The sequence below is a fragment of the Syngnathus scovelli genome, chromosome 9 (assembly GCF_024217435.2).
Source record: "Syngnathus scovelli strain Florida chromosome 9, RoL_Ssco_1.2, whole genome shotgun sequence".
Taxonomy (NCBI): domain Eukaryota; kingdom Metazoa; phylum Chordata; class Actinopteri; order Syngnathiformes; family Syngnathidae; genus Syngnathus; species Syngnathus scovelli.
Genome location: NC_090855.1, coordinates 10,572,757 through 10,589,381, shown reverse-complemented (window position 1 = coordinate 10,589,381; position 16,625 = coordinate 10,572,757). Strand labels below are relative to the sequence as shown.

At 43.9% G+C, this 16,625-nt stretch overlaps 4 protein-coding genes across 8 annotated transcripts; all 4 read left to right on the top strand.

Annotated features, from left to right (window-relative positions):
• The first annotated feature begins 2,761 nt into the window (after positions 1-2,761).
• cnr2 (cannabinoid receptor 2) lies at positions 2,762-4,406 on the top strand. The gene is made up of 3 exons (XM_049731879.2): positions 2,762-2,810; positions 2,882-2,972; positions 3,109-4,406. Exons 2-3 carry the CDS (start codon positions 2,906-2,908, stop codon positions 4,158-4,160), a joined length of 1,119 nt encoding a protein of 372 aa, XP_049587836.1. The 5' UTR covers positions 2,762-2,810; positions 2,882-2,905; the 3' UTR covers positions 4,161-4,406.
• A 1,377-nt stretch (positions 4,407-5,783) lies between these two features.
• Positions 5,784-10,197, top strand: akirin1 (akirin 1). Its single transcript, XM_049731886.1, has 5 exons — positions 5,784-6,166; positions 8,884-9,030; positions 9,201-9,329; positions 9,436-9,507; positions 9,641-10,197. Exons 1-5 carry the CDS (start codon positions 5,959-5,961, stop codon positions 9,649-9,651), a joined length of 567 nt encoding a protein of 188 aa, XP_049587843.1. The 5' UTR covers positions 5,784-5,958; the 3' UTR covers positions 9,652-10,197.
• A 679-nt stretch (positions 10,198-10,876) lies between these two features.
• Positions 10,877-14,654, top strand: rhbdl2 (rhomboid, veinlet-like 2 (Drosophila)). Of its 5 annotated transcripts, none has more exons than XM_049731881.1 (9): positions 10,877-11,044; positions 11,268-11,437; positions 11,836-12,077; positions 12,712-12,860; positions 13,041-13,153; positions 13,223-13,323; positions 13,667-13,727; positions 13,811-13,872; positions 14,356-14,654. In XM_049731881.1, coding segments are annotated over exons 2-9 (912 nt in total). In that variant the 5' UTR covers positions 10,877-11,044; positions 11,268-11,436; the 3' UTR covers positions 14,539-14,654. The 5 variants fall into 5 exon arrangements, with proteins under 5 accessions (XP_049587838.1, XP_049587840.1, XP_049587839.1 ...); XM_049731883.2 differs by having other exon boundaries at positions 10,881-11,087; XM_049731882.1 differs by having other exon boundaries at positions 11,031-11,166.
• A 121-nt stretch (positions 14,655-14,775) lies between these two features.
• LOC125975879 (gap junction alpha-9 protein-like) lies at positions 14,776-16,609 on the top strand. The gene is made up of 2 exons (XM_049731880.1): positions 14,776-15,357; positions 15,702-16,609. The coding sequence occupies exons 1-2, from the start codon at positions 15,212-15,214 to the stop codon at positions 16,522-16,524; spliced, it is 969 nt and encodes a 322-aa protein (XP_049587837.1). The 5' UTR covers positions 14,776-15,211; the 3' UTR covers positions 16,525-16,609.
• Positions 16,610-16,625: the final 16 nt, after the last annotated feature.

Below are 16,625 nucleotides of genomic sequence, written 5' to 3'. Positions count from 1 at the left end.
GACACCCATAGTAAAAAAAAAAAGAACACATCCATGTCGTTTGATTCTTCAAGCAAAAAACCTGGCACACTAACTTAGTTTTTCCTCCCCAAGTTCACTCGAGGCCTGCATTGTGTACAGAATGATCCCTTTGACTGCGAGAACCTGAAGTACGTTTGAAACTGTTTTCACATGTTGAGATTTCATAACATTCAGATAGACATGCTCAGGGACAACTGCTTTAAATAAACAAAACAGGGTCCTTCTGTAGGGTAGTTTGCTTTGTTCCTTATCTCAGTTTCAAGGTCTTGGTTCAGTCCACATATGTGTAAAACAAATGTTTTTCATTTGTCAAAACGGGAACCCATTTAATTAAAATTTTAAATTTAAAATAGGAAAAAAAGTCAGCTGCAAATTTTTAATCAAAATAAAAATCACACCTAATGGCAAAAAAAGTTTTTCTTTTAGGAAACAGTGGCTTTTGTTTGGCTTTGAAGAAAGAGGCAGGGGAGAGGCTGTTGAAATGAAAGCCTAAGTGGTTTGCGTCACTAGAATTATTTTCTTGCTACGCCGGTTTCATTACCAATGAGTGACCACAATTCACCTACTGCTAGAAACGTATTGCCTGTCACGACGACAAAGGTGGAGCTGCACTGTGTTTGTCCGTGGAACCAATGCAATTAGCGAGCGGGGCTTTTATTTCTGACTAGCTTCTTGACCTTTACTTCAACGGGTGCCCCAACTTGTTCCACTGTTCTTCCTCATTCCAAATGTTTCACATCGAAAGTAATACAAGTCCTGCGGCAGTATTACTTTACGTGTTTCAACATGGTTTGGAAAAATGCCTGAAGGCGTCATAATATATTCCAGGGCGGAAGTTGATGACGATACCATCTTAAAGTATGTCAAGAAATACCACACAACTGCTTAGGGAGTTAATTGACCGGAGTAGCGTTAACAGCGCAAATTGGTGTCGTTTCACATTGAGACCTGTTTTGTTCTCAAATTTTTGCGCATTAAGCTCGAAAAACACAGAAGATAGATTCAAGGTTTTTTTTGTGTCATGCTGACTTTAGGCTAACATTTTTGAAAATATCTGCGTAATAACTGCTTTATTAAACCAGCCATTGTGCTTCCACTGCAAGTAAAACAATGTAAATTTATATGCTGTGATGTTCCCTACCGCCATCTAGTGGTGGGGGTCTGAAGTGCACTTGTATCTCAATGCCGGGTTTTACAGGATCTTCGAGTGAAATCATTGCCTCTTTTCTTCAATTCTTCCGATAATAGCGAAATGAAACGCTCCATTTAGATGACCGGGCAACAGACCACACTCAGGCTGAGGCTTCCTTGTATTATTTCATCCTCTCATCATCATCATCATTTGCTCCCTCCCTCTCGCTCTGTCCAATCGGTCTTATTTGCTCTCCTCTTGTGCTCACATCACTAAAAGTGGCGAGCGCAAACAGCAACAGGTAAGCAACCTGCCGTGAACTTCTTCACATGTCAATTTTGAAATATGCTAATGCAAGCTGTCATATTGGGCAATACTTTGGGGAATCGTCATGATTTGTGATGATGAATTTCTGCTGAACTTGGTGCATGTGGAAAAAGTGACTCAACGTCACATTTCAGTTGTGAAAAAGGGGATGTGCTATGTATTTGTTTAAGTGATTAATGGAAAAAGAGGAAAAATCAACTTTCCCAAACGATAGCACTTCTTCATTCTACAGTTTGTTTTCATTATCATCGTAATTTTACAATTATATTACATGTATATGTAGTATATACATGTACATGTATATACATGTATCATATAATAATGGATTTTGATTGATAACATGACTTTATATTTAAGTGTATTTTAAAGACTTTTACTGCACGCTAGTTTGATAGTTCAGGATTATTTACATGTTGTATTTGAATATGTAATATGAACATTATAGGCTACTTGAATCATCATACTTTATTCTTTTCATTAAGGTGGCAATTTAATCATGTTATTGAGAGTACATCGTTTGGTATAATCTATACATTTATATTTTCATGTTAGATGTTTTCGTGTGTATATTTTGACATGTTTTATATGATGCTTTATATATGTATCAAACTGTTACGTAATAGTGTAAATATTTTAGTATACACAATGTTAAATTACAGTATTTTAAGGCCTCTCTTGACAACAGGTAACTTGTACTAGAATGGATTTATTGTTGCTAAAAATATGACTCTAATGGGCCACCACCATTAATGGCTCCATTATTTAATACCTCAGCCCAATCCTCTTACATTACTTCAATCTATTGATTGCATATAGGGGAAAGGATTGATAAAAGCTGACCAACCTTCACTTTCTGATTACAAGTCCGCTACCTCATGTGTCCACTAGAGGGCAGTGCATCGTGCATCCTCATTGTCAGGAAATTAACTGGAGCTTTTTGAAAAATAGTCCAAAAAGTGAGTTTGGTGATTGATTTGGTGATAAATGTATTTTTTTTTTTTGGTGCTGTATATAAACTGAAGACAAGTTTTAAAAATACATTCAAGCCGATCTCGTCTTTATGGCCGACATGTTCGAGGCCGTAATGATCATTACATTTGTTTGCTTTGAGCTCCAAATGACTTTCCACTTTCCCTTTAAAAATGTCAATGTTCCCTCTTAGCTCGAAGTTCAATATTGACAGAGAGGACTCGTAATTACATTTTGTGCTTATTATTGTTGCTGTTTCCCCCCCACCCCACCACACACACACACACACTCCCTCGGCAGGAAACATCTGCCCTTAATTGGTGTTGGAGTGGAAAAGGTTGTGCTGGTTGGCGTCCATGAGGTTTGACATTTAGCTCATTGTATATGACAGTCACAATGTGATTACGTATAACATATTTTATTGTCGTGAAGGCGCTACAAAACCGAAGGGCTAACATGGAGGAACTGGAGAATCCTTCTTTAGTGCTCACCCAAGTCAAAGAAAACACGTCGGCTTCAACGGGTAAGGGATGATGCTTGAGTGGGTGATCTTTGACTCAAGTGACACGAGGCAAAACAAGGATCTATGCATTTGGTATGCCTCATCAATAGATACGATGCGCTTCTCAGTTGTAGACGATCTGAAGGCTTTCTCCCAGTCAACAGGTCCTGCGAGAACCTGGAATTCTACATGGTCCTAATCGCGGCAGAGAAGACGGCCATCGGCTCCATCTGTTTCCTAGCCGGGCCCATCACGCTGCTGGAGAACGCCGTCATCCTTGGATTGATCGCCGCCACAAGCTCGCTGCGCCAGCGTCCCTCCTACATCTTCATCGGCAATCTGGCGCTGGCTGACGTCTTTGCCAGCTGCTTCTTCACCACCAGCTTCCTGGATTTCCACCTGTTCCGCCGCTGCGACGGCCCTACCGCTTACCTCTTCAAGCTGGGCGGAGTCACCATGGCCTTCACCAACTCGGTGGGCAGCCTGCTGCTGACCGCCCTGGACCGCTACCTATGCATCCACCGACCGGCCGGCTACAAGGCACTGCTGACTCGCCGTCGAGCTCTACTGGGGCTACTTGCTCTCTGGAGCGCCACTGTCTTCATCTCGACGCTGCCGTTGATGGGCTGGACGTGCCCCACTGGATTGGCATCGCCGTGCTCCCACCTCTTCCCCTACATCAGTCGGGGCTACCTGGCGTGCTGGACCAGCTTCATCCTGGTCCTCCTTGCGCTCATCCTGGGTGCTTACGTCCTGATCCTGTGGAAAGCCCACCGCCACGTGGCCTCCTTAAGCAACCTCCAGGGGGCGGTGTGGGCAGGCCACGCCCGCATGAGGATGGATATCCGGTTGGCGCGCACCTTCGGCCTGATCCTGCTCACCCTGGTGGTCTGCTGGCTCCCAGCGCTCTCCTTCATGCTGGCCGACGTGGCCGTGGAGCTGAGCCGCACCCAACAGCGGGCCTTCGCCTTCTGCAGCACCCTGTGTCTCCTCAACTCGGCCGTCAACCCACTACTCTATGCTCTGCGCTGCCGGGAGCTCAGACAGGCCCTGCTGCACCAGGTTAAGGTCCTCAGCCAGGCCGCTCGGTGTAAGAAGGCCACTGCGGGGGATTCAGACCAAAGACCAACATCAATGGAGAACTGTACCACACAGGAACTACCCGGAAGCTCTCAATTTTGCTCAGTATTGGAACTAACAGACAAGTAGTAGCTAGCTGGATATTAGGACACTAAAACGCAGGGCTTGGTAGTAGTTTTCAAAGAATAAAAAACGAGATCCAAAGTCAAATGCTGCTTGCGGCGTAAGGGTCACAATCTTAAGTGGCTAACGTTAGCTTAAGTCGAACTAATGAATTTAGAAATGTGAGGGGGAAAAAAAAATCCAGCTTCATACTGAGAGAAACAGAGTCAATTCTCAGCTAGTTCAGTGTATTCTGGCTCACAATTGGATTTTGGTGGTGCCGAAATGGAGCAGATTGAACCCCAGCGACTTTCACTGTGATTAAGTGTTATATTGTCATGTATGACTTTGTAATTGTCGTGGAATACAATGTTTTGTTTTCTAGGTATGTGATGACATGATGATGCTTGTGTGTGTGATGTATGGCCCTATAAGAGCTTGGGGGTGTGGGGTGTGTATTTTAGGTGGGGGCAGTTATACTAACTGCACATGAAGGTCACAAAGGCTCCTATGCAGAGGGGGATTTAAATGGGGCACATGCCAGAAGAAAAGACGGGTGGGGGCAATACACCACTAGAGCATTCTTTTGTTTTGAATAAAGGGGGGGGGGGGGGGGGCTACTGCTAAACGCTCCCATTGACACTGATGTGGGAAGCACCATAAATTACTGGATTTAACCCCCTCGCATCTAATCATTAAAACTTTACTGCTGTTTGATTTCAAATATCGAAACGGTCTCGCCGGACGGACCTTAGCTCTTGCTGCTTCATCACTCCTGCCCAGAAGCTCAGAGGGAAGATGGCTTTTTTGGGTCACTGGTCACATTAGACAAAAACACTCGTTGTGTAGTGTGTGTGTGTATATGTGTGTATATATATATATATATATATATATATATATATATATATATATATATATATATATATATATATATATATATATATATATATATATATATATATATAACCTGTCCATTTTCATTTGATGACTCAACATAGGATGAGAATATTTAAGTGTCACGTTGGCTGTTGTAATTGTATTGATTATTCTTGTGTTTAGATGTTTATGTACAACACTTTTTCAGGGTGATGATTTTAAGGCGCTCAATAAATACAATTAAATTGAGGATTAAAAATTAAACAATTGTTGTGTTTTAAGATTCATAACCATTCCTCTCCTTTCTCTACACAAATTTAGTCTATGTACTTGCTAGCGATTAACAGGTGAAATGGTTGTTTTCGCGAGTCATGTCCACGGTGAAATGACGTTGGCGTGGTTGTTAGAGGGTGCTGACTTAAAAAGGCGTCATTTTGACTAACCCTAAGGTGAAAAATACACAATTGGACGATGGCTGAAAGAATTAAGTTTGACGTTCAGCTTTTGTTAGCTTACGTTTACCTGAACACCAGAGACTTTAGTTGGAGTTCAACTCAAACCATTATTCTAATCACAGGGGAGGGTCCGGAACAACACGTTATGAAAACAGAGTTAGAAGTCATAACATGTTTATTTTTTTAAATGGGTTAATAAAAATGTCTAGAAAAACGTTTGACTCAAATATACCGGTGAATGAGAAAGGACAACAAGCAAGAAGTCGCTACATTACGACAACCCCCCACTCTCTGTTGCTCATTGGTACGCTCTGCCATTGTGACGTTTGAAAAATTCAGTAAGCTCAGTCGGTTTTTGGCCCTCAGAAAGAAAAAGCCGTTGTCGTGGGAAGGAAGATAGACGCCTCGAAGCCCGGAAAACAACGGCCGGCACCGGCATCAACACTCACTGAATTTCCTTTCTATAGGCTTGACGTCCCATTTTTCCGCCGAAGATGGCCTGCGGGGCGACGCTAAAGCGCTCGATGGAGTTTGAGGCCCTCCTCAGCCCCCAGTCTCCCAAGCGGAGACGGTGCAACCCCCTACCGGGGACTCCCGGCACTCCGTCCCCGCAAAGATGCAACAACCTCCGCACTGCCGGCGACGGCCCGACGCACTCCATGTCGCCGCAAAGCGTGGCGGGCGAAAACAGACTCACGCCAGGTACGATTTAATATGACCTGTTTGCTGTTTTTGTTGCCTTTACTGGGGTGGGTGTCATGGGGAGGAGGGGATTTGGGTGGAGTGGTTAGCTTGAATGGGGGTTGGAAGCTAGCGCTTAGCTCGCTAGGCTAACATCCGAGAGGGGAATGTCGTCGTTGAGTTGTTGCTGATTAATTACTTATATTTCCTCACGGTTTCATTTAAATGCACCATTAATGGAATCCACTGTAAAACACGTAACCATGAAATCGAATGTGAATTCATTTTGTTGGCCTCCAATGTTGAAATCGAAGTTGTCAATTTCACTCATTAATGTGGAGGGACGTCACGTCTTTCTTCCGTAGCCGTGATGTCTACCTCATGTGTCGTCACATAAGATGTTGCAAAATGACAGGGAAGGGTTGAATAAATGATAGCAGGCTAATAGGATTGCAGGCTGCTAATTAGGAGCTGGCACAATCATCTTGGATTGAGGTGGTGGTTGGGTGGTGGGGTTTCCATTATTCCTTTCCTCCTGAGGGTGGGAGGGCATTGTTCATTTCCTTGATGCCTTTGCCTCACTCCTCTAATAAACTGAGGTGCAGAAGCAGGAATTAAAGCTGCAAAAGAGATTCTGCATCATCATCGCAGCAAACCCTTGAAATGCTCGACCAACTTTGATGCCATGCTTAACCCATGCTTGTTTCTTAATTTAGCGTTGTCCGTTTGTCCAGGGTAATGATTTCCAACCACATTAGCATGCTGCAAGGAATGATCTGTTTACCACAGGCAAGATTCTTAATACTGCCATTTTGGTCTTTAGGTGACACCTGGGAGCTAAAAAATGAAAGGAAGTCAGGAGTTTGGTTCTAGAGCATCAATTACACATGGAATTTGGGTATTTGTGGTCCCATTGCCTGTGAATAGCTGCCGTCGATTGTATAGTGAAACCTCAAACACAAAATTCAAACTGTCGACGACATTAAATCTTTAACCACACAACCGAACATTTGAAGATTGTTACTAGACAACAGATGTTAAAAAAAAACGATGATGCCTAAAGATGATTGAGTCTCCTGGAAAGGGAAATCTCTTCACGAGACCCAACGCATGCCTCTTTGTCACTTGATCAACCTATCAGCCATTTTGTACTACATAACCTTCTCCTGTGGCACTGTAGCAATAAAAAGCCAAAGAAAGGGCCATATGGTTTATTTCGACCTGCCAGACCAGGAACCTTGTTGAGCACGTGCATGAAGGCCGACACAGGGAGTGGTGCTTATCTATTACGCAGCATGCTCATCGAGCTTGATGGAACGCACGCACGCACACACACACACACACACACACACACGCAGCTGTTTTCTGACAAATACATCACGTACTTCTGCTCAGTCACAACTGTGTCATTCCGGTTCGACATTTTGTTTCTCTCCCTGGAAACGTTCACTTGCAAATGGCCTCTTCCTCATTTTTTCAAAATGGTTGACTTCATTTGATAAAATAGCTAGACTGGGTACAGTATGTGGCTTAGCTGTTAAAAACATCAGTGCTCTAGTGCACTTTAATCTGATGCTGAAATTTCCTCATTTCCTGTAAATTCACAGTGGCCTTCAGCTACTAGCATCATGCCAACGCCAAGTGATGAAAAGACAAGACTACACTAGAGACACCAGCCAACAAACAGCACAATTTTCACAGGCTAGAAATACAAACGCCTCTTGTATTGCACATTTTCCAATGCAGAAGTTTCATGGAACACTAACAGTAGCATGTGGCCCCTAGCATTATGCTAATGTTTAGCCTGAAAACGACCAGTGAGGGTGATGCGGGGTGGGAACAAAACAAAACAGTGTTCCATTTTCCCTTTTTTTGAACGGAGACATGTCCCAGTTTCCTGGAATGCAGCATTGCTTCAAAAACAGTGCAGCCCCTGAAGCAAATGGTCGCCTTTTGTTGATCTACTGTAACTTGAACTGAGCCATCATAGGCTTCAGTGCTCCCCCACACACGCGCATGCTGGTTTTTCTCACAGCCCAACCACTCGAGTCCAATCTATGTGCTGGATCTCGTGTCTGCTTCATTGTTTGGTCAGCGTCTGAGCCTTTGAGCTCGGGATTTTTCGCCATGTTTCTCCCTCCCCGAACTCCCGGAAGGAAGTGTCTGTGATTGATTGCTCAGCCTGGCCCATTGTTACTGAGCAAAACCCCAGAGTTGAGTCGGTACTACGGATGAGGACGTAGGCAAACGTTCGCAGGGACATCTTTGAACAATTGTCGCTGGCCACGTGACTTCTAGCGGTACACGTTGCTTCCACTAATGCTTCCCTTGCTTGTCAGCAGCTGATGGGCGGCTTTGGACCCTCCACCCAAGATAAATGAGAGTTTGCTGTTGCCGTTTCTGTTTGGCTAATTCACTTGAGCCTGCTAAATTAAAAGGTTCTACTCTGAGATCCAGCCAGTAAAATAGCCACTTTCCAGAGGGGCTTTAGATGCTGTGTTCACATTTGCTTATCAGCTGGTTTGTTTTCACAGGAGCTTTTGTTAAACTTTGAACCTTTAACGATAAATGTGAAGCATCGCACCATTACTAGTGCGGCTGTTGTGAAATGTGTTGCGTAGATAATTAGCATGCTAGCAGTGGTTTGCACATCAAAAAGTTGACAATGACCAAAATGTTCCAAGTCATCATCAGTAATGCGTGCTCGAATTGATATGTTGTTGTTTGTCGTTCTACAGAGCAGATCTTCAAAAACCTGCGCCAGGAGTACAGCCGGATCCAGAGGAGGCGGCAGCTGGAGGGTGCCTTCAACCAGACGGAGGCATGTGGACACTCAGACGTCCCCAGCCCCTCTTCGTCCCTGCACGCCCCCAGCTCCCCACCAGGTAGCTGAAGACCAGCACTTGTGCTGAATGGAGGGAATTGCTAGCTGGCGCACAACTCGCAGCCATTGGCTGAATTTGGGGAAACGTTTGTGAATTTGAAACTAATTATATTTCAAAAATGTCTTTCGGTTTTAAAAAAAAACAAAAAAAATCTTTTTGGGGTTTGTCAGGCGCCTCGAGACGGGACCAGCCCTCGTTCACGCTGAAGCAGGTGAGCTACCTGTGCGAGCGCTTGCTCAAAGACCACGAGGAGAAGATCCGTGAGGAGTATGAACAGATCCTCAACACAAAACTTTCAGGTAAGTGTAATTACAATTACATTCTCTATGATATGGAAATCAGATGGACTCCCGTGATAGGTTGCTCGAAATGAACCCATTTGATCATTTGGCCTTTTCTCCACAGAACAATATGAATCCTTTGTGAAATTCACGCAAGATCAGATCATGCGAAGATACGGCGCACGGCCTGCTAGTTGTAAGAATACCAACTTATATTTGTGAAACATCTTTTTGTGTTTAGGATTTATTTTAAATGTTTTATTGGACTTTTTAGTTTGATGAAAATAGTCTTCAAAGATGCCTACTCACTGCCCTTGGCTTCTTTTCAGATGTCTCTTGAATGCACCGCCATGAGTTCCAAGCTTCTTCCCTCGCACACAAGATGGCTGCTCTTCTAAGGCCCTCTACCACTTGATTTTTTTTTTTTTTTTTTTAACCCCACCACCTACACACACGCGCGCACACACATGCATACACACACATGCACACAGACATATAGTGCCATGGTTTAAGTTAAAACTGTTCCCGCTGGCCAAAAAGCTCGACGAAATCTTGAGAAGATGACCTTTGTCCTGTTGCCCCCGCCCTCCCTCCTGTTATTTGTCTTTATTATTATTATTTTTTTAGTTTCTCATCACTGCTCCTGCTGTCTCTCTCTACCTGAAAATGTGGACTGAAGCCGATCCCCGTTGTCCAATCTCTGGCCTGGCGCTGTAGACTACAAAGCTTATTCTTCTTGGCTCATGTGATAGAAGCTCTTTGGAGTGAGCAGCTGTATTTAACGCCTCTCATGTCGTCCCTCCTTGCTCACTCTTTCTCTTTCAACATGAGAATGTGCTTTTTTTCCTCCCTTTTGAAAAAAAAAATAAAAGTTCTGCAAATAAAATTTGACAGTTAGATTCTGTCTTGATTTCTAATAATTTTCTGTTTTACATTGTATGTTTCAAATGCGGGTGGCTCGGTGGGGCACTGGTTAGCACGTCCGCCTCACAGTTAGGAGGGTCCGGGTTCGATTCCACCTCTAGCCCTCGCTGTGTGGAGTTTGCATAATCTCCCCATGGCCGCGTGGGTTTTCTCTGGGCACTCTGGTTTCCTTCCAAATCCCAACAACGTGCTTGGTGGGCTGATTGTACACTCCAAATTGCCCCTAGGTGCGAGTGCGGTTAGTTGTTCTTCTCTGTGTGCCCTGCGATTGGCTGGCATCCGGTTCAGGGTGTCCCCCGCCTACTGCACGTTGACTGCTGGGATAGGTTCCAGCACGCCCGTGGCCACCGTGGGGACAAGCGGTACAGAAGATGGATGGATGGATGGATGGATGGATGGATGGATGGATGGATGGATGGAATGCAATTGAGTACAGAGTGAATGATTCAAAATTCCAAACTTTTATTAAAACAGTACGTTCATTATTACTTTTCAAGTTAGTACAGTTTCTGATGAGAGTCCAGTAGTTTACTCAAAAGTACAGTATGATATTTGCTAAAGAGTATTACATTATACGGACTTTAGCGCCTCTGTGTGGTATACTAACGCAATAACACCTCCCTTGTGCTTAATAGACAGTGTACTACGTCTATAAAAGTCAGGCTGGATTCACATGACCCAGTGCCGGTGGCCTTAGTAATTTACTGCTTATATTTTTTTAAATTGTTATGAATGTTAGGGCAAATCAAGCTTAGCCGTCTCGTTCGAGTTTACGGGCGTGGCATGCAGGAAGAGGCGGGAGCTAACAGGTAGGTAGACTCAGGTAGCTAACAGAAGCTGACAGGTAAGCAGGTAAGCTAACCGCCCTCTCCCCTCCTCCTCTTGGGCAACTCGGAACTCTGCAGTCGGACGGTCAAATATTCCGAATTACGTGCGTCTGTGTTTGTTTAGTCGCTCGGAGGAAGGAAGGGGAAAAAACTCTGGGGACTATAATTATCTTCAAGCCATTTTTCTCCCCTCCTCCTCTTCCAGTTTTCATTCGAGACGAGAGACGACGACGCCGGCTAGCAACAGAGGCTGCACACAAATGGAACAAATCTAAAAACTGCCGAAACTAAACAACGGACAGCTCGTCCCCTCATCGATCCTAACCAAGAACCTGGTCGACAGTTTGTTTGGCTCGCCTCCCGGTCAAGTTTGAAGTGAGTTTGCATGCTGAAATTACACTTCTTTCCGTCACTTGATATATTTAGAGTTGTGATCGTGTTTGTTGTTGGCTTAATAACGCAAAGATGAGCGGCATGATCTGTGTGTGTGGGGGTGAAAAAAAAAACAGTTAGTTCCGTGCATGCTTGATCTGCCTTGAGGGAGCGCAATGACATTTAACTGGACATTTGATTAGGTACATCCCCTGAATTTAAACCAGTGTTTCTAAGTGTTTATTTAGCCAAGGCCCATTTTTTATATTTAAAAAAATAAACAAATTCAATTATCACCATTTATATCAACTGCACATACAGTTGAAAATATAAATAAATAATTTTTGTGCAATGTCAGACTGGTTGTGTGTCACTGAGCGTATGTTTTTCCGCCGCAGCAGTGGCGATGGGCGATGTGGACCTAGAGCAACAGGAGCCATTCCCCGTGGAGCAGCAAGAGCAGAAACAGGACTCCCAGGCCAGAGACGATCTCCCAGATGAGAGGCGGAAGTTGGGATGCTGCGATAAGTTCCAGCAGAGCATCTCCAGATGGATGCTTCCAGAAGACTCCCGCAGCACCTACCTGCAGAGGGCCAACTGCTGCCCACCGCCCATCTTCATCATCATCATCAGTGTTGTAGAGGTATGACATCCGCTTGGGTCATCTTGAATACACATTTTGGACTTCAAGCATCACTTCCTTCCTTTTTTGTGGTTCATGATTCATCACATGAGCTCAAAGGAGAATAGGAACATCCGTAAAAAACATGTCCACTTGAAAGACTGTTGCAATGCGTAAATATTTTGCGGTATGGTGAGCACTTTAAGTATAAATCTCGTGACATCATACTGTGGCAACACCCAGTTGAAGGCACCACTCAATTCGTGTTCAAGCTAAAAACTAAGTATGACAAAAAAGTCAGAATTACAGGAGTACTGAGTAAATTTTAAAAGGTAAGGGTGGTCATTTATGGGGAAGTCGTAATCTTAAGAGGAGAATGAGTAATATGCACAAAGAAAGTTAATAATGAATAGGCTATTGGAGAAAATTAATGAAGGAGTGAAAATAATTTGACATGAAACAAAGTTATAGACAAAAATAAAATCTAAAGAATAAAGGATTAATGCAAAAAGTGTCAGACTCTGGTATAGTCGAATTTTTAATTATTATTGTAGATGTTAGTCAGTGCAGGAAGTAGCAGATATAAACCCCTCAAAATAAACAAATCCATAATAAAAATAATGGTCACAGTGAATTTAACGCATTTTGTCTCCAGCTGTGCATGTTCATCTACTACGCCGTGTGGAAGCCTCAGAAGCAGTGGGTGACTTTGGATGAAGGCATCTGGAACAGCCGCCTCACCTACCGGGCCGAGTACAGGCAGGAAGCGTGGCGCTTTCTCTCCTACATGTTTGTCCACGCTGGGTGAGTGCGGCCTAACGTCCGTGGGAAAGACAAAGAAAACAAACGCCACATGCTTTCATGATCGCATTACAAGCTGCTTTAGCTTTGAAGTCTCACATTCGACCGCCCTAACTGCACAAAATGCCTCTAGGATAAGGAAAAGTCGGTTCAAACTACTAACGGTGCCTAAATTCCATCAAGTGTGGAGCACATCTTGGGCAACTTGTTTATGCAACTGCTGCTGGGCATCCCCTTGGAGCTGGTCCACAAAGGCTTTGAAGTGGGAATGGTTTACCTGGCCGGAGTCTTGGCAGGTGAGGAGCGCTCTCGACGGGAACGTTCAAAGATCATTTTTAACACGTTTTGCATTGTCTTACATCCAGGCTCACTGGCGAGCTCCATCTTTGATCCTCTCAGTGCCCTGGTAGGGGCTTCCGGGGGGGTCTACGCCCTCATCGGAGGCTACTTTATGAATGCTGTGGTGGTGAGGCTCCTTATGTACTACACGATACCGTTGTAATTGTTTACAAGCACAAAGTAATAATTTTGTTCAGCAAAAACAAATCGCAATTGTTAAAAGATGAAGTTACAATTGTGATTTATTTTATGACATTATAGGAAGGGACAAAAATTTAACATAGAAAGTTGTAATTGTACCCTAATACGTTATTGTGATGAAATAAGGTTTAATTTTCTCGGAATGAGTTTGTAATAATTCAAGAAAAAAAATGAGTTGTAAAGTGGCAATATAAGACAAATAATATTTTTAAAAAATCATTTTCAGGAGTCAAATTGTATATAATAGATTTTTTTTTTACTTGTTGCAGAATTTCCGAGAGATGATCCCGCTGCTTGGTGTGTTTCGCATCCTTGTCATCGTGCTGATTGGTAGGCAGAAATCTTTTATTTTAATTGACACTATTTAAAAAAAAAAACTATTCAACTATTGAGATGTATGCTATATGTTGCAGTGGGCGTGGACTTTGGCTTCGCCTTCTACAGAAGATTTGCGGGCGACGAGGGAGGTATGAAGGTACGTGCGCCTGCTTGCTGTGTCCTCGCTAGAAATCCAACTTGCTTGCCTCCAGCGTGCCACATAAGATCAGGAGGTGCTTCATTTGCTTTTTCTCGTAGTCCATCAGCTGATCGTGTTATAACTTGCTCCTTGCTTCTTGTAGCTTCAAACCCTGCCACAAAAAAAATTGCTAACTTTACTTAAAGTAAAATAACTTGCTGTCTCAGTAACGAACCAACCTACTAACTTTACTACTAACATGCCTGCCCACTACCTGACTAAAAATAAACTAGTAACCAACTAACTAGCTAGCTATCCCAGTAACAACAACTGTTCTAACCGGTAGCTAGGCTACCAAGTAATCAGTACCCGATTAGGCAACAAATTGATTACCAACTATTATGTAGTTTACTAACCAGCAGGTAACTAACTAATGCTTCAATGATTTATTGTAAAAGGCGCGTAAGAGAAGTTTAACCCAGAATTTCCTGTGATGGCCAGGTGTCGTTCGTGGCTCATTTTGCGGGCATCGTTGCGGGCATGACTGTGGGCTACGTGTTCTTTAGCGATTACAACAAGAAGCTGCTGAAGGACCCTCGCTTCTGGATGTGTATCGTGGGCTACCTGGTCTTCTTCCTCTTTGCCGTGATCTTCAATATTTTTATTTCGCCCGCGCCATCCTAGCATAGCCAGTCAATATTTGTTAGTTTCAGTTTTCGCCTATAGTTCTGCAAAGTTTTTACATTGTATTTTATTGTCATTGAATGCATGTTGTCATATTAAAAACATGTCCGTTTTCAGTTTGTCTATGTTGTTATGACTATTTTAGTTTAGTTTAGTTTTAGTATTAACCACTTGGTAGCTAAAAGTCAATATAAAAGCAAGTTGAAAAGCTTAATGTTTAATTATTAACGTTCATTAGGTGTTGTGATAGTAGCGTGTGAAAGAACAAGTGGTCTTCGCAGGTTCTAGTGGCCTTTGAAACACCATTGATCCTTTTAACATAACAGCGCGCTATAGATTGAACCAGGCCTGTGTGGACAGTAATGTATTGACGAGGATGCCCGCAGTCTCACTTTTTCCTCGTATGACACATGCCCATTCAGTGTTAAGTCATGTTATTTACATGCGTTTGCTCAATAGGTGTGTGATCGTACGTGGTCGCCAACTTGGCATGTACGTCTTAAGCAGACGCACTTTGGTGTGACGATCAATATTTGATGTTTCCAAACAATCCCTCCCTGCAGAGATTGACGTCGATAAAGCCGTGACCTAAATGCACATTTCGCGGACTTCCTGTGGAATTGATGTTGTTGCCGCGCTTCCCTGAACAACAGCTTTATACCGCATTAGCTCGATGAACGATGGGGGTCGCTCAGAAGGCGAGGTGATCCCAACCCATTTGTTAGTTCACTTTTGTTTTGCTGCACTGTTTTTTTGCGGGGAAGACCGCATGACCCACGGAGATTTAAGTCACCATCGGCAATCTGTCCACGCCGGAAGGTAAACAACTTATTACAACATTACAAATGGGCAAAATTTGAGGTTTTTTTTTTGTTAAGTTAAAGCGAAATGGACCATGAATGTGGTTGTATCATTTTCTTGTACATGAAAACAAGAATTGACTTAATTTGGAATTAATTGTTAAAACTCATTTTACTTTTCTAACATGTCTTAACTATAACTACTCTTAACTTTAACAACTATCAAAATAAGCTCAATACTTAGTACTGTATAATCCTCAACATTGTTTTGAAATGATTGAGTTGTTTTTTTAATTTTACTTAATTTGTATCAATGTTTTGCCAGTTGCAGAATTCAGATTCTCCCATCTTGTACTTTTACAGTCACAATGGCAAGATGGACGACTGGAACGTTCTGGGTGGCATCTTGGAGGAGCTACACGCGCACTCCACAATGGTGGGAAAAATGTGGCTGACGCTGCTGCTCGTGTTTCGAATGTTGGTGCTGGGTGTGGCGGCCGAGGATGTCTGGACTGACGAGCAGGACCACTTTGCGTGCAACACGCAGCAGCCGGGCTGCCGCAATGCCTGCTACGATCTGGCCTTTCCCGTGTCACTCGTGCGTTTCTGGGTGCTGCAGGTGGTCTCCGTGGCGTCCCCCTCACTGGTCTACGCCGGCCATACTCTCTACAGGCTTCGGGCTCTGAAAAAAGCGCGGCGTCTTAGGAAGGTCTCACTCAGGAGACGGCTGGAGGAAGCGGAGTCGGATGAATCCAAGCAGCGAATTGAGCTGGCGCTGATGCGGCTTGAGCGTGGGAGGTGTAACAAGGCACCCCTTAGGGGGGCGCTGCTGCGCACCTACGTGGCCCACGTGCTCACACGCTCCGCCGTAGAGGTGGGCTTCATGGCCGGGCAGTATCTCCTGTATGGCGTGCGGCTGTACCCTCTGTTCAAATGTCAGTGTTACCCTTGTCCCGACACCATCGACTGCTACATGTCCAAGCCTACGGAGAAGAGCATCTTCATGGTCTTCATGCAGTTCATGGCCGCGCTGTCCCTCATCCTCAACGTCCTGGAGATCCTAAACCTGGCCTCCAAGGTCGTGAGGAGGGACATCAGTCTTGTTACAGAGAGGCAGCAAGAAAGCGCCTTGGCTATGGCGGAGCTCAGTTCCGCCAAGGCGGGGCAATTCATCGATACTTCGTGACTTCAACCTGAAGTCGCAAGGTTAGTCCAGTAACCCTCAATAATGTTCTAGAAATTTGTTTTATTCTTTCTTACTCTTTTAAATAAGAAACTGTAAACCAC